A 26,129-nucleotide genomic window follows, 5' to 3' on the forward strand; every position below is an offset into this window, starting at 1 on the left:
TGCAGTACATTTGTACATCAGTGTGCTGCTAAAAAATGTGTTAGTGTGTCATTTATTAAAATGTGATAGTTTTATGTGAATATCAACAAAATTACCTATGTTTGATTAAGTTAATGAGCCATTATAAAATATTATTGAAATTAAAAATTGAATTAACAAATAGCATGGAAACAAATCACTCAAAAAACTTAATTGTAGCTACAATGACAGTGAAAATAATACAAGTAAAAATCTGTCCTTCGAGTTCTTTGTTGAGCCACGCTTTATACTGATTTACTCGGTGTTGCATTAAAACTGAGGTGAAAAGCATACCTTGTCCCTCTTCATTAATTGTATGATCTCTTCTGTGACTTCCCTTGACTGCAGGAAATGTTCTAAATCCTCCTCCATATTTCCATATTATCTTGAACAGAAATAAAGAATATAACCTTCACTTAGCAAGTGTTAAATCAAAGCATTGCTAACAGAATAGTGAGCTGGCTATCGAAAGCAATGTTGCAAAACTTACTGTACAGTTACATTAACATTTAGCAGACACGTACAATTACATTAACATTTAGCAGACACTTTTATCCAAAGCGACTTCACACAAATAGTTAAATAAATGAATAAATAAAGAGTTAAACTGAATGGAGCGGGACATCGAGCAGACCCATTGTTGCTTGGATAACTTGGTGTGACAAAAGACGGAGCCCGCCAGAGATGGAAGTTTTCCTGCCCAACCTGATGGCTCCATTGCTAACAGAATAGTGAGCTGCTATCGAAAGCAATGTTGCAAAACTTACTGTACAGCAGGGGAGGTTTCTATAAGACAACAGGTGAAGCAGTGCCTCTCCAATAAACAAACAAAAAAATAACACATCACATAAAACATCTTTTTTAGATGCCAACATTTCATTAGAATGACTATTTCCCCTGGGCAGCACAGTGGCGCAGTGGTTAGCGCGGTCGCCTCACAGTAAGAAGGTCCTGGGTTCGAGCCCCGGGGTAGTCCAACCTTGGGGGTCGTCCTGTGTGGAGTTTGCATGTTCTCCCCGTGTCTGTGTGGGTTTCCTCCGGGGGCTCCGGTTTCCTCCCACAGTCCAAAGACATGTAAGTCAGGTGAATCGGCCGTACTAAACTGTCCCTTGGTATGAATGTGTGTGGGTGTGTGTGTGCATGTGGGCCCTGTGTGATAGTCTGGTGGCCTGTCCAGGGTGTCTCCCCGCCTGCCACCCAATGACTGTGGGATAGGATCCAGTGTCATCGCGACCCCGAGAGCAGCATAAGCGGTTTGGAAAATGAATGGATGGATGGACTATTTCGCCTGTGAATCAAACAAAAAAAGTGTCACTGTTAAAAAAAAAAGTGTCGCAGGGCTTGTGCAACACAGCGCCCTCTTCAAGTGACACAGGGAGTGTTCTGCTTCACTAACCCAATGTAAGTGAATGTAAGTTGAAAAAGTACCTTACATGTTGTTGATTGGACAGTTATGGTTTATGGCGAATTTTAATGCCCATCCAGTGAAGCAGTGCTTCACCTAGTCTTTCCTCGGCCTGAAAATGATTGACACCCGTCTAACCAATCAGAGAACACCAGTTCAGCCTTTTCGAGCCTTAACTTTTTCTCCAATCTTCATCATGCCTTTTAGTATTCGAAGTGCGGTGAAACATAAGAAAGATAAGAAAAAGACATTAGCCTAAGATAAATTAGTGGTTACTATAGTAGTTTTTGGTGATAAATTAGTGGTTACTAGTATAGTCGTTTTTTTTGTTTGTTTAACCCAGCCTCTGAGGATGCACAAGCCAATGCATTCTTAGTGCCGGTCCCAAGCCCGGACAAATGGGGAGGGTTGCGTCAGGAAGGGCATCCGGTGTAAAATCTTTGCCAAATCAAATATGTGGATCATAAATAAGATTTCCATACCGGATTGGTCAAGGCCCGAGTTACCAACAAGCACCACCGGTACTGTTAACCAGCAGGGTGCCGGTGGAAACTATGCTACCGTTGGGTGAAGGAGAAGGAGAGGGGGAAGGCACGTCCAGAGGCAGCGAGAGAGGAGAAAGGGTAGGCGTGTGGAGGTGAGAGTCGGAACTTTGAATGTTGGCACTATGACTGGTAAAGGGAGAGAGCTGGCTGATATGATGGAAAGAAGAACGGTAGGCATACTGTGTGTGCAAGAGACCAGGTGGAAGGGGAGTAAGGCCAGGAGTATCAGAGGTGGGCTCAAACTCTTCTACCATGGTGCAAATGGGAAGAGAATTGGGGTAGGGGTAATTCTGAAGGAAGAGTATGTCAAGAGCATGCTGGAGGTGAAGAGAGTGTCAGACAGAGTGATGAGTACGAAGCTGGAAATCAAAGGTGTATTGCTGAATGTTATCAGCACATATGCCCTGCAAGTTGGGTGTGAGATGGACGAGAACGAAGAATTCTGGAGCGAGTTGGACGATGTGGTGGAGAGGGTACCCAAGGAGGAGAGAGTGGTGATTGGAGCGGACTTCAATGGACACGTTGGTGAAGGGAACAGAGGTGATGAGGAGGTGATGGGAAGGTATAGAGTCAAGGAAAGAAATGTGGAAGGACAGATGGTGGTTGATTTTGCGAAAAGGATGGAAATGGCTGTAGTGAATACATATTTCAAGAAGAGGGAGGAACACAGGGTGATGTACAAGAGTGGAGGAAAGTGCACACAGGTGGACTATATCTTATGTAGAAGGCGTGCTCTAAAAGGGATTGGAGACTGCAAGGTGGTGACAGGGGAGAACGTAGCTAGGCAGCATCGGATGGTGGTCTGTAGGATGACTTTGGAGACCAAGGAGAGGAAGCGAGTGAAGACACAGCCGAAGATCAAATGGTGGAAGTTGAAGAAGGAAGACTGTTGTGTGGAGTTCAGGCAGGAGTTAAGACAGGCACTGGGTGGTAGTGAAGAGTTGCCAGATGGCTGGACAACCACTGCAGAAATAGTGAGGGAGACAGCTAGGAAGGTACTTGGTGTGTCATCAGGACAGAGGAAGGAAGACAAGGAGACTTGGTGGTGGAATGAGGAAGTACAGCAAAGTATACAGAGGAAGAGGTTGGCAAAGAAGAAGAGGGATAGTCAGAGAGATGAAGAAAGTAGACAGGAGTACAAGGAGATGCAGCGTAAAGCGAAGAGAGAGGTGGCAAAGGCAAAGGAAAAGGCGTATGGTGAGTTGTATGACAGATTAGACACTAAGGAAGGAGAAAAGGACTTGTACCGATTGGCTAGACAGAGGGACCGAACTGTAAAGGATGTGCAGCAAGTTAGGGCGATCAAGGATAGAGATGGAAATGTGCTGACAAGCGAGGAGAGTGTGCTGAAAAGGTGGAAGGAATACTTTGAGGGGCTGATGAATGAAGAAAATGAGAGAGAGAGAAGGTTGGATGATGTAGGGATAATGAATCAGGAAGTTCAGTGGATTAGCAAGGAGGAAGTAAGGGCAGCTATGAAGAGGATGAAGTGTGGAAAGGCAGTTGGTCCTGATGACATACGTGTGGAGGCATGGAGACGTTTAGGACAGATGGCAGTGGGGTTTTTAACTAGATTGTTTAACACAATCTTGGAAAGTGAGAGGATGCCTGAGGAGTGGAGAAGAAGCATACTGGTACCGATTTTCAAGAGCAAGGGCAATGTGCAGAACTGTAGCAACTACAGAGGTATAAAGTTGATCAGCCACAGCATGAAGATTTGGGAAAGAGTAATAGAAGCTAGGTTAAGAGGAGAGGTGACGATTAGCGAGCAGCAGTATGGTTTCATGCCACAAAAGAGCGGCACAGATGCGATGTTTGCTTTGAGAATGTTGATTGAGAAGTATAGAGAAGGCCAGAAAGAGTTACATTGTGTCTTTGTAGATTTAGAGAAAGCATATGACAGGGTGCCGAGAGAGGAGGTGTGGTATTGTATGAGGAAGTCGGGAGTTGCAGAGAAGTATGTAGGAGTGGTGCAGGATATGTATGAGGGAAGTGTGACAGTGGTGAGGTGTGCAGTTGGAATGACAGATGGGTTCAAGGTAGAGGTGGGATTACATCAAGGATTGGCTGTCAGACCTTTCTTGTTTGCAATGGTGATGGACAGTTTGACGGACAAGATCAGGCAGGAGTCTCCATGGAAGATGTTCGCGGATGACATTGTGATCTGTAGCAAGAGTAGGGTGCAGGTTGAGGAGAGCCTGGAGAGGTGGAGGTATGCACTGGAGAGAAGAGGAATGAAAGTCAGTAGAAGCAAGACGGAATACCTATGCGTGAATGAGAGGGAGGACAGTGGAATGGTCAGGATGCAAGGAGTGGAGGTGACGAAGGCATAGGAGTTTTAATACTTGGGGTCAACTGTCCAAAGTAACAGGGAGTGCAGTAGAGAGGTGAAGAAGAGAGTGCAGGCAGGGTGGAGTGGGTGGAGAAGAGTGTCAGGAGTGATTTGCGACAGAAGGGTACCAGCAAGAGTTAAAGGGAAGATTTACAAGATGGTTGTGAGACCAGCTATGTTATATGGTTTGGAGACAGTGGCACTGACGAAAAGACAGGAGGCAGAGCTGGAGGTGGCAGAGTTGAAGATGCTAAGCTTTTCACTGGGAGTAACGAAGAAGGACAGGATTAGGAACGATTATATTAGAGGGACCGCTCAGGTTGGACGGTTTGGAGACAAAGCAAGAGAGGCAAGATTGAGATGGCTTGGACACTTGTGGAGGAGAGATGCTGGGTATATTGGGAGAAGGATACTGAATATGGAGCTGCCAGGAAAGAAGAAAAGAGGAAGGCCAAAGAGGAGGTTTATGGAAGTGGTGAGGGAGGACATGCAGGTGGCTGGTGTGACAGAGGAAGACGCAGAAGACAGGAAGAAATGGAAATGGATGATCAACCCCTAACGGGAGCAGCCGAGAGTAGTAGTAGTAGATAGTCGTTTTTGGTGGTTCTTGTATATATACTATATATAGTAAATATTATAATAATTAACTAATCTGTTCGGATCTTTATTGTCCATCTTTACATTTGCATTTTTGATCTTGACCTTGTGTAGTAGCCCTGTACTGTAGGCTAACGTTAGTTGTTCTAACTAGCTTAGCTAGCTAGCTACTAGCCTAGCTAGCTCCTGTCCTGTCTTCACAATTTTTGCAAAGAAGAATTATGATGGACACAAACATCGTGGACCAGATCCTACGGGAATCTTTTCACATCTTTTCCTATGAGGAAAATCTAGGAGTGAAGGCACAAAAGAGACCAAAGCTCCCCCATCAAGCTGGTGCAGAGTGGGCTCTGTAAACGGAAGTTTTAAGTGTTCTAGGTATGACAAGGTGGAGTGTCTAACGGGGAGTGTACAAACCGCTTGTATTGCTGGCCTTGCCTGATATCGAAGTATGCTGCTGCAGGAGATGGGTGTTCTTCAAAGTTTGCAAGAGATGGATGTGAGGATCTACGAAATTTTGACAGAAATGTTGAGCTTAGTGAAAAATCAAAGGAGCATGTCAGTGAAGCCGTGCAATCAAGTCTGCTGGGAAATATGAGGATTGGTACTCGCAAAGCATAACGACACGGTCCGGGAAAAACCATGACATTCTGAACAGGTTGATTGATTCGGTGTCTTTATTGGGTCGTTAGGAGCAGGCATTTAGGGAGCATGATGAGAGTGAAAAGTCCGATAATAAAGGAAACTACAGAGAGACGGTAGAAGTGTTTTCCCGCTATGATGATGTTCTGGCTGCTCATTTGAAATCGTCCACTGTGTTTTCTGGGACGTCCAAGACCATACAACATGATCTGATTGAAGCCATTGCTGCTACCGTTCAGGAGATAAAAAGTAAGATTGCCGTTGCGCCTTTTTTTCTCTTCTTTTTTCTTCTTCTTTCTTCTTCTTTTTTTAGTTGCTTCACCAAAAACTTTGGTTAGCATTCGGCACTGGGTAGTTACATTAACATTTAGCAGACACTTTTATCCAAAGCGACTTCGCACAAATAGTTAGCTAAATAAATGAATGGCTAAAATGAGCACCACCTACCTAACGCTGAATGATAAAAACAGACTGGATTATGATGGCGAATACCCCGACGAACTCCTCCAGCAATATGATCCAGGGTGGCAGCCAGAAGAAGCTAACTTTCGGCCGGAAACCAACCGGAAGTTAGCTTCTTCTTCTTCTTCTTCTTCTTCTTCTTCTTCTTCTTCTTCTTCTTCTTCTTCTTCTTCTTCTTCTTCGCTGGTAAAAATGGTATTGGGAGGGAACGCAAAAGTATTGCGAGGGATTCCTTCTGCTTTGGATAACAGAACCCTGGAACATACTTGTGTTGTTGTTTTTTTGTTTTAGTTTTTTTTTGTAATTCCGACTGAGAAACTATATTTCATTTGTTTTGTTTCTTTGTTTTTTTACTGTGCCCATTCAAGTATTTTGGATTGATAGGCGAGACTGTATAAATGGAAAAATGGGTACCAATGTACAGATTAATGTATTTGATGTGATGTTCATTTTGTGTTTTATGGGATGGACAGCAATATTACCTATATAATTTAGCTTTTGATTATTCTTGGTAAATCCCACATCCACAAATCAAAATGGTCTGACTCCAAACCCTGCTTTCATCGATTTGTTGTTGACCTCCAGCTGTATGGCACCGTAACTGAAAATGTGAAAAACAAAAAGGCTTTTGATATTTTAAAGAAATCACATTTTATTTGAACTCTGAGAGGACTTAAAACGAGTGGACTTTGAACTCCCCTTGTCTGTACAAATTTGTCACCCCGCCCCTCTATATTAAAGTTGTATACCTGTTTGCTGAAAATACAAAATTTTTGGGGGGGGAAAGGTATTATGAGGGAACGCAGTAATTGCTCTCTTATTTATTTCTTTATTTTTCTCACCATGTCCCTACTACGGCTCCGTACATATTACCATTTGTTGGATTGCTCCTTTTTGGAACTGTACCAAATGCGCTACATGCACTAGGCTATGTGACGTAGTTCCGCTTCGAAATAGTACTGCTTGTACGTTTCCGCTCCCTTTGTTTACATCGCGCTGGTGCCGAGCTAGCTAGCTGACAGTTTGCGCATCATCATGAGTCTACCCGGAAAAAAGTTCAAGACCGAACATTTTCAAAAACAACAAAATAAATACTCTTGAGCATTGCTGTGTCTACAGGTGTAATTTATGGGGGGGGGGGGGTCAGGGGGGACATGTCCCCCTCAATATTTAGAAGAGGTGAATTTGTCCCCCCCCCCAAAAAAATATATCATGAATGATAATATTAACTTCCTCGCCAAAAAAGGTAAAATAACAACACGGGCAGTCGAACTACTTAAAATGTCATTCATACTTGTTTTCCAACGATTTCATACACCCCTATGCTTGGACCGTACAATTTTAACCTTGCCACTGGGATTGCCGACCTCGTTGCTGTCTTGCAGTTGCTCCTGACAACCAGGAGACCGGAGCATGAATGATCGTGTAAGCAAGTGTAAGTAACGTAGCTAGCCAGCTGGCTTGTCTAGCCCAGTACACCACCCTTTCTTACCTTTGGGGTTTCTTAGTTAGATTTTCTTACGTATTTCCGGATGAATTATAGCCTTATCTAGTTTATAACTTGTGTTTGGGGTTATCAGTTCAGACCCCCCTCACGAACTAGCTAGCTAGCTAGCGCTTGCTAACAGTAGCCCCTAGACGTTTATGTTAGCTTAAATGAACTTGAACTGATAATTTCGGGCACATGAGACAACATAATAGGTACATCTACAAACCAGTTTGTGCCAAGGGTATTGTATTAGTTCAAATGCATCTACTACTTTCATTCACAGAGTCAACATGAGCAAGAGGAAAGTAACAGAAGATATCCGATAGGCTAGCCTATCTGAAAGTTGTTTTTCTTTTACATAAATAAGACATTTCCACAATAAATATTTATTTGTCATCCTATAGGTGATGAAGAAATTTCAAATGCAACATTTCCTCTTGCCTTTTCTATTATGGATGTCATTGGTGAGGAAACACAATGGTGTCGTAACAAGTGAACTGTACCGTATAATTTTAAGCACTCAAGTCAGCAATTTTATAAAATGGGGTGCACAAGTTGCATAATATGCCAGCTGCCATACATTTCTGTCACCCTCCAGAGAGACAAAAATCAGATTTGATTTAATTTGATAACAGAACTGGGTCACGATTTGAGAGCTGTTTCTCACACCCCAGCAAGCTTATGCACCAATACCAATGCCAGCACACCAACAGGCGCGCGCACACACACATACACAAAGCATACTCTGCCAACTTAGTTTCCGGCCTGCCAGCAGCTTCTCCATTTCCAATTAATTTAATTGGAAACTAATCGTGTTATTTGGGGTCGTTAAAAACAACCAATTTTCTCAGGCTCTGCAGTGTCACGTCAAATTAAAGATTCTCAGGAAGTTTTTCATGGTGTCCGTGATGTGACGTATCACTTGCTTTGAGCAGTCGTGGTGCTACAGTCGTGGGGGTTCGTACAAGTATAGAAACAGTGAAGCATTGCCACAGTTCAACCTCCAAGCAGTCTGTGTTCCAATGTATTGAAACATCGGTCTTTCTTTCTTTCTTTCTTTTTCTCTCTCTCTCTCTCTCTCTCTCTCTCTCTCTCTCTCTCTCTCTCTCTCTCTCTCTCTCTCTCTCTCTCTCTCTCTCTCTCTCTCTCTCTCTCTGCCCTCTCTCACGTTTCTCTCTCTCTCTCTCTGCCCTCTCTCACGTTTCTCTCTCCGGCAACCTCTCTTATACTACTTTATGATAAAGCAGACAGGCTGTCTGTGCCATAGTGAAGTTATTCGGAATTTAACTTTACGTATTTTCCTATGCAGGTTTCAAAAGGGTCAGTCCTGGCATTATAACGTTTGAATAAAAACAAACTTAAGGTCATATTTTCAGATTCCGAACATAATGAGGAATTTCATCGAGGCTCTTCATGCCAAGCAGCAAATAGATTTACGCTTTTGAATTCAGTTAATCATTCGGCTGGTGCAATATTGCCACACCAACGCTCTCTTGCCGAAAATACACAACCTAACGGCTAAGAGGCTCTTGTGATTGTTTATGTTTACATTGATTATGTGTTTGCAATGTAAGCATTTATGTCACACTAACCAATCACTATTTTCATGTAACAGTTAGTTTCTGCAAGCGTAACATTGTGTAACATTGACTAAACCATATTTTTCAAATCTACACTCAAGTGGATGAGCAAATGGGGGGGGGGGGGCGACAAACATCTGTGTTTTTGAGATGGTAGGGTGATGGTAGTAATAAAGACTAAACTTGACTGAGCTGGGCATCCGGGTAGCGTAGCGGTATTCCGTTGCCTGCCAGCACAGGGATCGCCGGTTCGAATCCCCGTGTTACCTCCGGCTTGGTCGGGCGTCCCTACAGACACAATTGGCCGTGTCTGCGGGTGGGAAGCCGGATGTGGGTATGTGCCCTGTTCACCGTCCTAGCACCTCCTCTGGTCGGCCAGGGCGCCTGTTCAGGGGGGGGGGGGGAACTGGGGGGGAACAGCGTGATCCTCCCACGCGCTCCCCTTGGCAAAACTCCTCACTGTCAGGTGAAAAGAAGTGGTTGGTGACTGACTCCACATGTATCGGAGGAAGGAAGCATGTGGTAGTCTGCAGCCCTCCCCCTGCTCGGCAGAGGGGGTGGAACAGCGACTGGGGACGGCTCGGAAGAGTGGGGTAATTTGCCAAATAAAATTGGAAATTGGGGAGGAAAAAGCGGGGGGGGGGGGGAACTCAACTGAGCTTACCGTTTGAATGACACCTTGTAAAGATTTTGCAAAGATGCTCCCTTGTGGTACCGACATGTTCTATGAGTGCTGCACAACCGAAGACTTCATTTGACCTGTCATGATTGTCGACCAGTAGTTCCAGCAGTTCTTAGCATTTGCAGTTTAAAGTTCATGGTGTGCATGTTGTCACTGAAATAACGAGGCGTACAGCTCAGTAGTTCATCTTGACTTTATTGAAAGAGTAGACGCGAGGGTCAAGGGGCTGCTAGCCATGCAGAAAACTAGCCTGATAAGAGTGCCCTACAGTAAGGTGTGGAGGGAGTTCTCATAGCTTGGTACTGATCCTGAGCCAATCATGGTTCTAGTCACTAATGGTAACGTTTAGGATTAGCATGGTAAAATCTGCTCCAGGACAAACACTTTGCAAAGTCTTACTACACTCCCTAAGGTGGAGTGCAAACTGACTCCTCTGTTCATCCACACTGAAGATGCAAAAGGATATAGTGAGACATTTGTGGCTATGTGGGAATTACCAGGGTGTGTACAAAATGCAGGGTGTGACTAGAACTGTTGTGCATAGTATTCCAATAGGTTTGTGCTGATATGCCTAGATGCTTTCATCGAGCAGAGAGATACATACAGAAGTGAGACAAGGACACTAACTAATCTGCTGTAATATATGACGGTGAAGTTAATGCCCTTAGTCGGCTCCTGGATAGCTGCAGAAGGCTATTTAGAGCCTAGTACATACGTTATCTCTAAAATGCTATTTACACACAGCATCATTTGTGGACAAGTTATTGCCTCATTTCAGCAGTTTGTCACTACCTTCATTATGACGTAGCAATAAATGGAACATTATCAGGCGATTTCAAAATTGAAATAGTAGGCCCTCAAAGTTAATTAAAATCAGGTAAGTGTACTGCGAGAAACATCAGCCTTTCACAACGATTCTGCGACATTGTTGACAGTTGCTCATAGAGTCAGTAGGGCGAGCTTTTGGCAGCCCAGGTCGTAACGATGACACCGACACGTTTGAGTTGGGTTTTCTTTCACCGTATCAAAGTATTCAGGGGATTATTGCTCAACTCTACCCCCAAAAGAAAAAGAAAGAAAAAAAACAGAGCACATCGGAAGATCTCCCGAGAAGGCAGCAGACCATCCTGATGTTGTTATCACACAGCCAGAGATGACAGTGAACATTACAGAACTTCACATACACTGATACGACACACAAAATACTGAGGTGGTGAGTAGATCGTAGTGTTTGGGGTATGTGGATCTGAATGACAATGACTATAATACCTGTGTGTGCCTGAGAGAGAGAGAGAGAGAGAGAGAGAGAGAGAGAGAGAGAGAGAGAGAGAGAGAGAGAGAGAGAGAGAGAGAGAGAGAGAGAGAGCGCTTACTCAAACCCAAGTGCACGTGTGCTGCTCAGTAGTGGGAGGAGGTGGGAGGGGGGAAAGAGAGGCAAGAACAGCACGTGTGTGACAGAGTATGTGTGTGTGTGTGTGAGAGAGAGAGAGAGAGAGAGAGAGAGAGAGAGAGAGAGAGCGAGAGAGGGAGCGAGAGGGAGCGAGAGAGACAGAGAGAAAGAAGAGACAGTTGCCGAGCTGTACACAGAACATTAGACACACTGGAGGAGCAGTGAGGAGCTCAAGAAGTCAAGTAGAGCTCAAATATAATCCTAGCACATTTTGTAAAGCCTATGTTTGCGTGTGTGTGTGTGTGTGTGTGTGTGTGTGTGTGTGCAAGAGAGAATAATGATGAGCATTTAACCAATATGTAACACAGAAACAGAGAAAACATTTTTTTCTGTCACTTTTACAGACATAATGTGAAACCTGAATCCTTTCATAGTCCCCAGTAAAAGTGGCACATACATCATCAAACTATACCACAACCTCGCACGCACTCACCCCCCCCCACACCCACCCACCCACACACACACACACACATAGTCTAAGCTATCATCTGCCAGTAAAACACTGGACACGTTCTTCCCCTTTTCGCACCAAATAGGACATTTGGGGCAGGGGATACAAGCTACAACGAAACACAGATACACAGATCGACAAGTTTCAGTCTCAAGTCTTCTTTTGACTATACATAAATTCCAGTCATTTTGCTCACAACGTCCCCCCCCCCCCCCATCCCGTGGGGTCGGACAGGTTCTGACTTCACATTGAGGTTGCCCATTCCCTGCTGTCTCCCAGCTGAAGCACACCTACAGCATGCGCAGATGCCCAATAAGTTAGCCAGCCTTCCTTCTTTCACATTATGCTACGTTTCTGTATCGGGTATGTGCAAAAGTGTTTGAGTATCTGCATGTGTGAGTGTGTACGTGTGTGTGTGGGCGTATGTATTTGTGTTTTATGTGTGTGAGTGTGGATGTGCATGCACAACCCTCCCACCCCCAACACCACCATATGAGGAAGTTACGCTGTGTAGCTCTAAAGAAGCCCCTCCCCCTTTAGGACCATCAGCATTGAAAAAAAAGCAAAGAAGTGGCGGGCAGAGCCACGCTAACACGTTCTACACCAAAAGTCACCCAGTGGCTGTTCAATTCTCAGCCACTCGTTTGTGTGTTGGGGGTGGTTGGGTGCGGTAGGAGTTGGTTGTCGGTCAGTGAGGTGTCGGGTAAACACTCCTGAGTATCCCTCCACTGTGATGAGGTTGGTAAACAAGATAGCTGCTCGTCATATTTCCAGTAAATACTTCACAGGGACCAAGCCTCTCTTCTTCCCGCTGCTCAGCCGCAGAAAACCGTCGACGTCCTCATTCTTACCCACACAGATCTGCCGAGGGGGGGTGGAGAGCGGGACAGTGGAAGAGAGCATGGAATGGGGGATAAGAGGAGGGGGAGGAAGGACGGAGAGATACTATTCAGCGAAGTGCTTCATCTAAGGCTAAGAGAATGGAAGCTGGTGCATATTGCCTTCACTGATCCCAGCAGTACTCTGCATGCATTTGCATACATTTGTAAATATATTTAGTGTGTATGAGAGAGAGAGAGAGAGAGAGAGAGAGAGAGAGAGAGAGAGAGAGAGAGAGAGAGAGAGAGAGAGAGAGAGAAAGCGAGAGAGAGAGAAATGTTAGGCATGTATACCTGAGCATCCTTTACAGTCATCTGGCCTTTGTCTCGGTTTCCATGGAAACCGGTGGTGACCTTCCACACCCGCTCACCAGGGCGGACCCGCTGCACAAAGTTTGCTGGAAAGAATCCCACCTTGTCTCTGCTTTTCCCCTAGTAAACACACACACACACACACACACACACACACACACACACACAAATGTGGTACTTAACAGATGTACTGGTATTGGTATAAACAAATCAGTTTGTTTTGCTCTGAACTGGTAAAAAGTAAAAATAGAAACAGTCCCTCATGTCCTCCGGTTGGTTGTTTCTGACTGCAGTAGCAATGATGCTAGCTTTTATTGGCTTGAGTAGAACTGTGTCCTCTATGGCATGAGCCACAACTTGCTCCTCCATTGATGTAACCAAGGTTCTGCATTTCATTCTCTCTGCCCGTAATGCACAGCTAAGCAATAATGTCAAACCTGACCCAGGCTGAGCCAGCGACCCTTACTGTCCTCGCCTGCGATTACAATGACATCCAAACCCACCTGCCTACCGTGCTTAGTCACTGGGGCGGGGGGGGGGGGATAATTACACATTTTGAGAATGTCAAACATTCTGGGCGGTAGCATTTTACAGAGATGTGCAACTTTGATGGAAAATGTGAAAAGGTATTTGTCAAATTGTTGAAGTGTGGAAGTAGTTGTGTTGCAGAATGTCAAACGAACTTTTGGTCCCCATTAATATTCTGTTCCACCACAAATGTCAGCTTTTATATTTGAGGTGATTTTAATTTTGGTCTCCACAATAGAGTCTTAAATTGCCATCGTCATGTTTTTGGGGTTTTTTTGTAGCTTTTTCCCCCCTCTTTTTCTCCCCAACTGTATCTGGTCAATTACCCCACTCTTCCTAGCGATCCCAGTCACTGCTCCACCCCCTCTGCCGATCTGGGAGAGGGCTGCAGACTATTACATGCCTCCTCCGATAAATGTGGAGTCACCAGCCACTTCTTTTCACCTGTTTCAACAGGGGGACGTAGCGCGTGGGAGGATCACGCTACCCCCCCCCCCCAAAACAGGTGCCCTGTCCGACCAGAGGAGATGCCAGTGCAGTGACCAGGACATACCCACATCCAGCTTCCCACCTGCAGACATGAACAATGGTGTCTGTAGGGATGTCCGACCAAGCCGGATGTAACACAGGGATTCAAACCAGCAATCGTCATGTTGGTAGGCAATGGAATACCACGCTATGCTACCCGGATGCCCTAATGTTAATCTTTTTATCAATTTCAAAAAATCATTCTCTTCAGATAATTGTGCATAGGGACCTTTTGTTCTAATATTGGCCATTGGATGGCAAAATTATGTATTGGTTGTGCCCCATTCTCCACCATCTCCCTTCAGAGTTGTGCAAAGGCAAATGCCATAAAAATGCTCAGGGGCTAATGACTAATCTTAATCTTATTAGTTCACCTTATTTCCAGGCATTAGCTTTCCTTCACATCGACCAAGGACATGCTCAGAGTAAAAAAACCAGTATTTTTCTGAGTAGCCTTCACGGATGGTGTTTTGTTGACGTGCAGACCAATACCCAATGGCCACGTCATCCATTAGCAGTTGAAGGTTATGACGTTTAGCTGGCTCATTATGCAAATACTTTCCTGCTATCCTCTCCCTCTCATACCAACTTGCTCTGCGAACACTCACAAACTGCTACCCCCCCCAAGCTCTTCCACCATTATTATTCGGTCATTGTCTCAAAATGACTCTTCTCTGATTAGGAGAGGTTCTCCTAAGTCCACATCTGCCTAACTAAGGGGCCGTATGTTTGTATGAATATCCATCTGAGGAGAGCCCAGGGACTGTTGGTGAGAGCATGATGTCATCCATCCATCCATTATCTCAATCGTTTATCCTAATCGGGGTCATGGGATGCTGGAGCCTATCCCAGCAGGCATTGAGCGGCAGGCGGGGAGACACCCTGGACAGGCCGCCAGGCCATCACAGGGCCAACACACACACACACACACACACACACACACACACACACACACACACACACACACACACACACACACACACACACACACACACACACAAACACACACACACACACATTCACACCTAGGGACAATTTAGTAAGGCCAATCCCCCCGACCTACGTGTCTTTGGACTGTGGGAGGAAACTGGTGCACCCGGAGGAAATCCACGCAGACATGGGGAGAACATGGAAACTCCACACAGAGGACAACCCAGGACGACCCCCAAGGTTGGACTACCCTGGGGCTCAAACCAATGACCTTCTTGCGAGACAACTGTGCTAACCACTGCGCCACTGTGCCGCTCCATGGTAAAGATTCATTCATTCATCTTCAGCCGCTTCTCCAGGGTAGGGTCGCGGTGGCAAAATTATGTATTGGTTGTGCCCCATTCTCCACCATCTCCCTTCAGAGTTGTGCAAAGGCAAATGCCATAAAAATGCTCAGGGGCTAATGACTAATCTTAATCTTATTAGTTCACCTTATTTCCAGGCATTAGCTTTCCTTCACATTGACCAAGGACATGCTCAGAGTAAAAAGCCAGTATTTTTCTGAGTAGCCTTCATGGATGGTGTTTTGTTGATGTGCAGACCAATACCCAATGGCCATGTCATCCATTAGCAGTTGAAGGCTATGACCTTTAGCTGGCTCATTATGCAAATACTTTCCTGCTATCCTCTCCCTCTCATACCAACTTGCTCTGCGAACACTCACAAAACGGCTACCCCCCAAGCTCTTCCACCATTAATATTGGGTCATTGTCTCTAAATGGCTATTCTGTGATTAGGAGAGGTTCTCCTAAGTCCACATTGCCTAACTAAGGGGCCGTATGTTTGTATGAATATCCATATGAGGGGAGCTCAGGGAGTTGCTGATAGCGTGATGTCAGCCTGACCATGAGTTGGTCCTTTATAGAAACCAAATTGATAGTAATAAATGGTTAGAAAATGTCCACTGTGGATGAGCTTTCAGTACATTTGGTCATAGATATCACCCTGGCTCACCTTCCACCAGTCCTCATTGGAGTCATCTGTGACTTGAATCCGGTCACCAGGCCTTGGGGTGGGGGGGGTGAAGGACAAATGAGGAGAAAATAGAATTTAATGGAACAGTTCTGTTCTTGCAGGCTATTGATCTTGCACAAGGAAACCTGAACATCCATCAACAACCCCAAAGTCTTGGCATGCAGTGACAAGGACACACAAACATGCCGAGTCAAATCACACCAATAAAATTTGACAGAAAAGTTAAATGGAATGATTAAAGTTGAATTTGGACAGAAAAGGAACTTGAGGTCAATATGTGCAATGCCATGGTCTGAATTCTGAGCTCGAATTACTACTGCAAGCCTGTTGTCTCACACATTTTAAAATTGAAATCTATGCTTTCTCTGATTGTTCCTCCCTCTGACAGTGAAAACTACAAACATGGTGTAGCAGCCATCGTGGCCTGTGTGCTGTCAGCTCAGCAATGAACAAATCCCACCCTTGTAAAAATTTCATCCTCAGACCAAAACTAACACAGGCAATCTAATGTTTTACAAACTACATCAAATTATATGGGAACACTGTTGTACTGTAGTATTGATCGTAGAATTGGTAGATTATCTGTCAAAACAGAAGCGTCACCACATCGTCATCACATTTCAACCTTTTTTCCTGTAGGAATATGTTTGCCATTGCAGCAGTGTTTATCCTACCCAGTCAAATATTTCCACTGCAATACATGGAGAGTGTCCCCAACGATGGTAAAGATCCATCCATCCACCCATTATCCCAATCGGGGTCATGGAGATGCTGGAGCCTATCCCAGCAGTCATTGGGTGGCAGGTGGGGAGACACCCTGGACAGGCTGCCAGGCCATCATAGGGCCAACACACACACACACACACACACACACACACACACACACACACACACACACACACACACACACACACACACACACACACACACACACACACACACACCCAGGGACAATTTAGTATGGCCAATTCAGCTGACCTACATGTCTTTGGACTGTGGAAGGAAACCGGTGCACCCGAGGAAATCCACGCAGACACGGGAGAACATGCAAAATCTACACAGAGGACAACCTGGGATGACCCCCCAAGGTTGGACTACCCCGGGGCTGGAACCAGGACCTTCTTGCTGTGAGGCAACCGTGCTAATCACCGCGCCACTGTGTTGCTCCATGGTAAAGATTTATTCATTCATTCATTCATTCATCTTCAGCTGCTTCTCTGAGGTAGGGTCGCGGTGGCAGCAAGCTAAGTAGGGCACTCCAGATGGCCCTCTCCCCTGCAACACCCTCCAGCTCCTCCTGGGGGATCCCAAGGTGTTCCCAGGCCAGACTGGATATGTAGTCCCTTCAGTGAGTTCTGGATCTACCCCGGGGTCTCCTCCCAGTTGGCCATGTCTGGTAAACCTCCAAAGAAAGGCGCCCAGGGGGCATCCCAATCAGATGTCCGGATCACCTCAACTGGCTCCTTTTGATGCGAAGGAGCAGTGACTCTACTTCGAGCTCCCTCCGGATGTCCAAGCTCCTCACCCTATCTCTTAGGCTGAGCCCAGACACCCTATGGAGGAAACTCATTTCAGCCGCTTGTATCCGCGATCTCACCCTTTCAGTCACTACCCAAAACTCATGACCATAGGAGAGGGTTGGAACGAAGATTGACTGGTAAGTTGAGAGCTTTGCCTTCCAGCTCAGCTCCCTCTTCACCACAATGGTCTGCTACAATGTCCACATAACTGCTGATGCTGCAACAATCCGCCTGTCAATCTCCCACTCCAGCCTATCCTCACTCATGAACAAGACCCCGAGACACTTGAACTCCTTCACTTGAGGCAACAAGTTATCCCCAACCCGGAGGGAGAAATCCACCACTTTCCGGTAGAGAACCATGGCCTCAGACTTGGAGGTGCTGACTCTCATCCCAGCCATTTCACACTCAGATGCAAACTGCCCCAATGCATGCTGGAGGTCACATTGTGATGAAGCCAACAAAACCATATCATCTGCAAAGAGCAGAGGTGCAATTCTGAGGTTCCCAAAACGGACACACTCCTCACCTTGGCTGCACCTTGAGATCCTGTCCATGAATATCATTAACAGAATCGCAGACAAGGGACAACCTTGGCGGAGTCCGACACCCACTGAAAACGTGTTTGACTTTGTGCCGAGAATGCAGACACAGCTCTCACTTTGGTTATACAAGGACTGGATGGCTTGTGGCAACTGTCCCAGAGCCCCATACTCCCATGGTACCCCCCACAGAGTGCCCTGCGGTACATGGTCTTAAGCCTTCTCCAAGTCCACAAAACACATGTAGACTGGCTGGTCAAACTCCCATGCCCCCCTCAGCACTTCCACAAGGGTAAAGAGTTGGTCCATTGTTCCACGGCCAGGACGGAATCTGTATTGTTCCTCCTGGATACGAGGTTCGAAAATCGGTTGGCGCCTCCTTTCCAGCACCGTAGAGTAGACTTTCCCAGGGAGGCTTAGCAATGTGATGCCCCGATAATTGGAGCACACCCTCCGGTCCCCCTTTTTAAATATGGGAACCACCACCCCAGTCTGCCACTCCACAGGTACTGTCCCCGACCTCCACGCAACACTGAAGAGGCATATGGTAAAGATGCCAATTAGTATTGTGCCCATGGTTAACAGAAAAAAATCCTGGATGTCAGCCTTACTGTATAACGAATAATATCCCTCTTTCTTTATCCTTCATCTGTCGAGAGAAAGCTGACGGAGCATCAGTGCTGCTTTTCAGCAACACCCTGCACATAGTCACACCTGGAAGCTTCCCAGCGCCACCACAGTGTTCATCCGTTTGCCATTGCGAATTTCATCTTGTTATGCAGGCTTATCCAACATCTTGGTCACTGTTTCCCCCATGGGAAGACAGAAATGAGGGATTAGGTTTTAAACCGAGTTTATGCCAAAGATTCCCAACGAGACAAAACCGTTTTAGAACATGCAGAGAAAAGTTGCAGCTGGAATCAAGCCGGCTGATGGCTCGCCTGTGACTCAGCTTGTCAAGTCGCCAGTGGCTGATTTTAGAGCACAAGGCGAGTCACCTGTTTCAACAGCCAATCAGCTCGTAGCAAAGTCAGCTGGTCAAGGCAGTTACAGAGTGTCAGCTGGCTGAAATGGTGGAGTTTTCTTTATGTTTTCGCCATTTCATCAAAACTAGAACTGCAACTGTAGCAAGTAACTCGCTATCCTCATTCATATTTTAAGATGCTACAAAGTATCCTGCTAGAAGAAAGCCTGAAAAGCTGGCAGTTAGAACAGAAGTCCAGGAAGTTGTTGCTATGGAAATGATACACTGTCTCCTTTAGCCTCATTGGTGTAAACTGGCAGGTTTTAGAATGTTGCACCACATTCTTCTGCAAGTAGTTGCAAGTTTCAACTCATTTCGTCGCGAATCTTTGGCATAAACTCAGCTTTAGTCCGACCACCTTTATGTTAGGACGCCTTGATTTAAATGAAATTATCTGTCCACCATTCGGCATGCTCACAGATAGGCATCACTTTGATTAGTGGCTGGCTTTCAGACCTGCACGTTAGCTACCACACACCAACAACCCACATACACGACTTTCTTTCTTCACCAGACTCTCTTAACACAGTGTGTGCCCTTCCTGGCTTCCTGGCTTGCACCCCCCCCCCCACCACCACCACACAACCCATCCCAACCCCGCCCCTAATCGTCCAACCCCCCACCAACATCCTGCTGAGGAGGCAGATGGTACGTGAGTTTCAGTGTAAGTTTGGCCTTGTACACCATTTTCTTCCCTCCTTTTCACCCCTCAATCTCACTTCGTCTCACATACATGCACAAACATAATCATAAACGCACACACATACTTTCTGTCTGTCATGTCAGACAGAAGACATTATGAGAAATATGCAGACTTACTCGCACACAAACATGGTAAACACACACACACACACACACACACACACACACACACACACACAAAACTGAGAGTCATATGTGGGACTGACTGTAGCTCCAAGTCGTTGTTCTCCTGAGGCAGGAACTTGTAGAGAGCCACATAGGTGTGGATGGAGTGGACCTCCATCCTTCTGGGAGTCTATCCACACAGAGTACAGAGTGAGGAGTGAGGGAGGGGACAGGGGTGAGAGAGAGACAGAGAGAGCGCGAGAGAGAGAGAGAGAGAGAGAGAGAGAGAGAGAGAGAGAGAGAGAGAGAGAAGACAAAGATAGAGGAGAAAGAAAGAAACAAGGGGGACAGGTATGAAGGATGTGAAGGGGGATGTGAAAAGGGGAGAGCAGGAGGAGAGGAAGGCAAAAGAGGAAGAAGTAGTGAAAGAGGGAGAAAAATCAAGAGTTGAGGGAGGCGACCTGTGTTTCCATCGGGCTCTTGAAAATTTAATGAGTGTTAAGCCATGTGTAAATGCCTTAAATTGAGTAAATAGGAAGAATGGTTAAAAGGGGCCAGCAAGGGCAGTTGCACAGAGAGAAAGATGAGGTGAAGGAGAGATTACATGAGAACAGAGAGACAGAGAAAGGGGGGGGGAGAGAGGGGAAGGCCAAATACCCACCTTCAGACTGACCCTGTCTTCCGAATCAGCCTTCTCACTATCAGGAGGGGTGAGCGCTGGAATGAGAGAGGGAGAGAGCAAGAGAAAGAGAGAGAGAGAGAGAGAGAGAGAGAGAGAGAGAGAGGATTTTGTGTGTGTGAATGAAGGACGGAGAGAGAAAAATAAAGGATAAGTGTATGAGAGAATGCAAAGAGTGATAGGATATGTATGAGAGAGAGAGAGAGAGAGAGAGAGAGAGAGAGAGAGAGAGAGAGAGAGAGAGAGAGAGAGAGAGAGAGAGAGAGAGAGAGAGAGAGAGAGAGGAGACGTGTGAATGACCGATACACAGAGAAACAGTGTGTGCGCAAGTGGGAGGTAGAGTAATAGAAGCGAGGGAGGGAAAGAGAAAAAGAGAGGAATAGGGATTGGGGGGGTTGTCACTTTGCGGCAGACAGAAGGCAGGTCAGAGCCAAGGTCATTCAAAAAGGCAGGCAGTGCTAACAGAGATGATCCCATCTCCTGGGACCGCAGAGGAAAAGTACTGAAGTACTGAAGAAAGAGAGCCGTAAACACACACACACACACACACACACACGCATGCATGCACACATGCATGCATACATGCACGCACTCTCTCTCTCTCTCTGTTTCCATCCAAGTGGTTTTATGTGAATTTTGTTTCGAATTTTAAAAAAATCCTCAAAATTCACATAAAAGTTAATGCTGTCTTGAGATGGACAAACCTTTATTCAGTAGAAAACAAATAGAATAACTTGCATGGAAATGCATTTGCCGAATGAAAAAAAAAGTAAAAAGAAATGCGAATAGAATTTGATCACATGATAAGCTGTTTCTTAACCCTCTCCGGCCCATCTTTCATGCGGTGAAGAGGAGTGGAAAAGAGACATGGACATGCAAAATTACTTTCGGGGTTTTATTTGCTTAAACAGATCTGACGGAAATGTGCCTTAATTTGCGTGACCTTTTTTGCAACATTTAATTGTTTGCTTGAATTTTTTTGGAAAGTTGGATCAAATCAGGACCCCCCCCCCCACTCTCTCTTTAAGGGGATGTCTTGACATTTAGAAATGTGTTTGTCTCTCTTTTCTCACCAGACAATTTAGGCTTATGCCATTAGCAACATTTATACTTCAGTTTTCCCCTTAAAAATGGCGCCCTCCTGAAAGTCTGCCGGAAACTTTTGGGAAAAAAATGAATCCAAATGCTGTTTGCATTGCACTGGTCATTCACAACATGAAGTTTCTTAATGGCCAGAAGGGTTTCATCATTTCTGTCGTGCAGATAATGAATGAGGGATGGGCTATCAACATTTGTTTTACTGAAAGCTTGTCCTGCTCAGCCAATTACAAATTAGAGGTTCAAAAGAAATATCAATGACCTACTTCCTGGGATGGTTTCCTCTTCAGCTATTGGCTGGCTTTCTAGTCGCTCCTCTGCTCGTTCAGCCTGAATTAGCAAGAGACGGGGCAGGGCCAGCAACACAACACAGAGTTAACAATATCCATGGAGGGAGTGAGGAAGACAAGAAGTCATATGTGGTGTGCGTGTGTGCGTGTGTGTGTGTGTGTGTGTGTGTGTGTGTGTAAGTACTAGGTTTTTCAACAAAAACCTGAAACCACCTACTTGTGGGGACATTTTATGGGTCCCCATGAGGAAAAGAGTCTATTTTAGGGTTAGGATTTGGGTTTAAGGTTAAGGTTAGAATTAGGATTAGGTTAAATTTAGGGTAAGGGTTAAGGTTAGGCATGTAGTTACAACCCAATATCACGAGATTTCGTTCTTATATTGACGAAAATTAATCTATTGAATCGTCCACCAGTGGACGATTGTTTAACGTTTTTCGTCCTGCACTGGATGAATTTAAGTCAATTGAGATTTCAATGGACTGTCGTATCATTTCAAAACTGACAGGGTAGATCAATCATGTTGTAACTAACCAAGATATCGCTGTTCAGTGACCCTAACCCTAACCTTAACCCTAACTGCAATAAAAGTCTTTGCACTATCAACACTCTCTCAAATTAAAATTAGGTGAATGGCGGCAAATAACTCTACAAATCAGGATATTTCAAGCAAAACATACAACCGTGTTTGACACCTTACTCACATAGGGTCACTGAACAGCGATATCTTGGCTAGTTACAACATGATTGATCTACCCTGTCAGTTTTGAAATGATACGACAGTCCATTGAAATCTCCATTGACTTAAATTCGTCCAGTGCAGGACGAAAAAAGTTAAACAATCGTCCACTGGTGGACGATTCAATAGATTAATTTCCATCAATATAAGAATGAAATCTCGTGATATCATGTTGGTATTTATGCTGGTCAAGGTTGGGGTTAAGGGCTAGGAATGAATGTAGTCAATGAGGGGTCCCCACAGGTATAGGGTGACATGGTGTGTGTGTGTGTGTGTTGATTTATGTTTGTACCTCGTGACAAGGGGACTCTGAGATACTGCCGAAGCTTGAGCGACTCATTTGAGCTAATGATGTCCCATAGCGCAACGCCTCATAAACAGGGTCAACACTGCCTTTACCTGCCTCTACACACACACATACACACACACACACACACACACACACACACACACACACACACACACATACACACACACGGGGAAAAAACACCATGCTATTTGACACGGAGGGGTCTGATGAAGCCTAAAGGCCACAGTAATCAGTCATCCTAAGAGTCCACTGGTTGTGAGCCGTCATAAATAAGCCGACAGTCGCTCCACTCACCCTGAGCTGCAGGAGCCTCCCTGACCACACCCAGCGCATCACTGGTCAACAGGGGAGAGCTGAAGTTTCGCTTAAAAGCTCCTGTCTGACAGACGAGGAGCGAAGCATGGAGCAAGGAGAGAGAGAGAGACAGAGACAGAAATAGAAACAGATACAGAGACAGAGAGATGGTAGAAGAGAGGACAACGCAAATCGTTATACTGGGCTGGTGACACAGAAAAGGTTTTCTGATCTTCCCTCTGTCTCTCTTTTCTTCATCTGGCACCTCTCTATTGTACATGAATATGGAAAAGGACAGATTTATTTTGCTGCTCTCACACAACAGCCTTGTGGCTTTCATGGGAAGAGGTGGGGATGAGAGCAGCACTCAAGAGCATTTTCAATTTTGAAGTGCCAAAACAGTGCCTGGGTTTCTTTCCAAAAACAACTTCAAAATGATTTTACATGAATTCAGCCACCTCACCAGTAGGACACCCATAACAACCTATTTTCTCTCTCTCTTTTTTTTTTCTCTTAAATTTATTTCTGATTTTTCCCTTTTTCTCCCAATTTAGTGGCCAATCGATCCCCCTATTTTAATTCAAACACCCACCCACGTACATGCGTTCGCCAACTGCATCTCCTCGGCTGGCAGTCTCGAACGAGACACCTCCCCACTGTCATGACAAGGCGAATCCAGGCCGAACCACTGCTTTTTCCCCACACACACAGAGACGCATTCGTGTGACGAACACAAGCCGACTCCACCCCCCTCCCGAAGACAGCGTTGCCAATTATTGCTGCTTCATCGAGTCCGGCCATAATCGGATCTGACGAGATCGGGGCGCGAACCCCTGGTCCCCAGTGGGCAACTGCATCGACACAAAGCCGATGCTTAGACTGCTACACCATCGCGGACCCTTTCTCTTTTTTTTTTTTAAGTCAAGTTGTTCTCTAGTTTTCTGTTTGCCATTTTTCCAAAGTACCGTTTGGACTGCAGCAGAGGAAGGAGAATGGTCAGTTTGAGATTGTCTATTATTTCCCCTTCCAATTAACATTTTTAGGCATTCTGATGCTCTTATCTGAAGTGATGATAAGTAAGTAGGTCACAGCATTAACAGGACACTGGCTTTTGTGGGAATCGTCCCCATCACTCATGGATTGATCTCTCGAATAGAAAAGGGTGGGGGGTGGGGGGGACAGTGTCTGCACACCACACAATGTCTGATGGGGAACATATAGCTCGAAACATAACTAAGGTGAGTTTGAGATACTACATGGGAGCATAGTAGAACGATGTGTGGATTCTATCTTACTTTAGTCGTTGTTTTGGTCCCACACCTGCGATCGGTGTTTTTTTCCCTGGATGTGCAAACCCTTTGACAATTTTTGATCTCTCTAATAACAGGACCACCCTGCCACCAACATCACAGTAGTACATCAGCTGATAGCGATGTCATGGTACTAGATCATGAATCAGGAACAATTTATTGTCCTTCCTACCATGTACTTGCATACACAAAAGAAAGGAAATTTTGTTTCACCCAGCCCACAGCAGTGCGACACAAAAAACAAAAACACATCCAAAATTTCCAAAAACGACACCACCAAAAACAGAGAGAACTAAGGACGAAAAAAAAATACAAACAGTTCACAACACAGTCCACCCAGTGCAACACAGTCCAAAAATTCCACTGTCCAGGGAACGAAAGCCAGGCAGGATGACTGTCGGAACTGCCGGTCCGCATGGGCTAGCAGTTAGCTTAGCCTGCCCCGCTTCCGTGTCCTGTCAGACCGCCCTCGGCGCTTCCTCTTCGGGCACAGCTCCAGGCAGGGCCGTGGTCCCTGGGCCCACAGGATGCAGCAGACCAAGCTCTCTCAGCCAATCCTACGCCAGCTCTCCCAGCCATTAAACGAAAAAACAATACAAAACAAAAACCAAAAACCAAAAGCCACAAACTGCGATGCAGACGTAGACATGGACAAAGACACTGCATAGTCGGTACGGGTGAAGCCGCTGCAAACGCGAGTTCGTGCCGCCATCTTCCATATCAGGACCCATCATTAATTTTAAACATAATGAGCTTCTAAAGTAATAGACCTTTACGATAATGTACTCATTCTGAGCTTGTGGCTGCACGCTGCTCTTGTTTACCTTCCAGCTTCCAGCTCCCAGCCATAAAAGACATCTATCAAAAATGCTGCCTTCGAAGGGGTCTCAGCATCAGCAGAGATCCTACCCACCCCAACCATGGACTGTTCTCCCCCCTGTGCTCTGGGAGGCGCTACAGGAGCCTCAGAGTCCGCACTACCAGGCTCAAACAAGGCCTCCTTACCTAAGCTGCTGCCCACCTGAACCTGGCTCCCCACTGAATGTCTGTGGATATTTTTAAATATTTTGTACTCGTGCTCTTTTTTTTTTTTTACCTTTTTAGCTTTTGGTCTTCCTGTGTGTATATCTTATACTGTGTTTGCTGTGTTTATCTGTGTCTGTCTTGCACTGTTTGGTGAAGCTGCAGCCCTTATTTCATTCTTAACACGTGCATGCACATTGTTTTTAATGACAATAAATTGAATTGAATTGAATTGAATTTGATCTGAGCAACTAAGCCCCACAGATGGTCCGTCCCTGCCAAACTGTGGACAATCATGCAAACCAGGTAGAAGCTCAGATGTCTTCACGTCTGATTTGGTTGATTCATTTTGGAACAGAGAAAAGTTTGGCTCCATGACTCATCAGTCCTGAGAGATGACAGTACAAAGTGCTGTTACTGACAAGACGGGCTTTGAGTGAATTTGTGTTGTGTTCTCCAAATAGAAAGTAGCTGAGTAGCTCTATCTGATACAGGCTAAAAATAACATAGCACAGACTAAACTTAGCAACACCAGAGACAAAAATATAAATCATAAAGTAGGATGTGTTTAGGATTATTTGCTACATTGGCTGAAAAGCAACTGTAAGACAGTTGAGTCTATTAACTGGCAT

At 45.4% G+C, this 26,129-nt stretch overlaps 1 protein-coding gene across 1 annotated transcript in view; it reads right to left on the minus strand.

The window, feature by feature from the left end:
* Nucleotides 1-12,415: 12,415 nt before the first annotated feature.
* Nucleotides 12,416-26,129, minus strand: part of LOC130127987 (SH3 and cysteine-rich domain-containing protein 2-like) — a 35,425-nt gene continuing 21,711 nt past the window's right edge. Inside the window, exons 4-11 of the mRNA XM_056297697.1 lie at nucleotides 23,165-23,249; nucleotides 22,853-22,965; nucleotides 21,801-21,864; nucleotides 20,419-20,474; nucleotides 19,859-19,947; nucleotides 15,844-15,895; nucleotides 12,826-12,963; nucleotides 12,416-12,514 (exon numbers count right to left, since the gene is read on the minus strand). Coding sequence (XP_056153672.1) covers nucleotides 12,416-12,514; nucleotides 12,826-12,963; nucleotides 15,844-15,895; nucleotides 19,859-19,947; nucleotides 20,419-20,474; nucleotides 21,801-21,864; nucleotides 22,853-22,965; nucleotides 23,165-23,249 — 696 coding nt within the window. The remainder of the gene's footprint in view (nucleotides 12,515-12,825; nucleotides 12,964-15,843; nucleotides 15,896-19,858; nucleotides 19,948-20,418; nucleotides 20,475-21,800; nucleotides 21,865-22,852; nucleotides 22,966-23,164; nucleotides 23,250-26,129) is intronic.

The sequence above is a fragment of the Lampris incognitus genome, chromosome 17 (assembly GCF_029633865.1).
Source record: "Lampris incognitus isolate fLamInc1 chromosome 17, fLamInc1.hap2, whole genome shotgun sequence".
Taxonomy (NCBI): domain Eukaryota; kingdom Metazoa; phylum Chordata; class Actinopteri; order Lampriformes; family Lampridae; genus Lampris; species Lampris incognitus.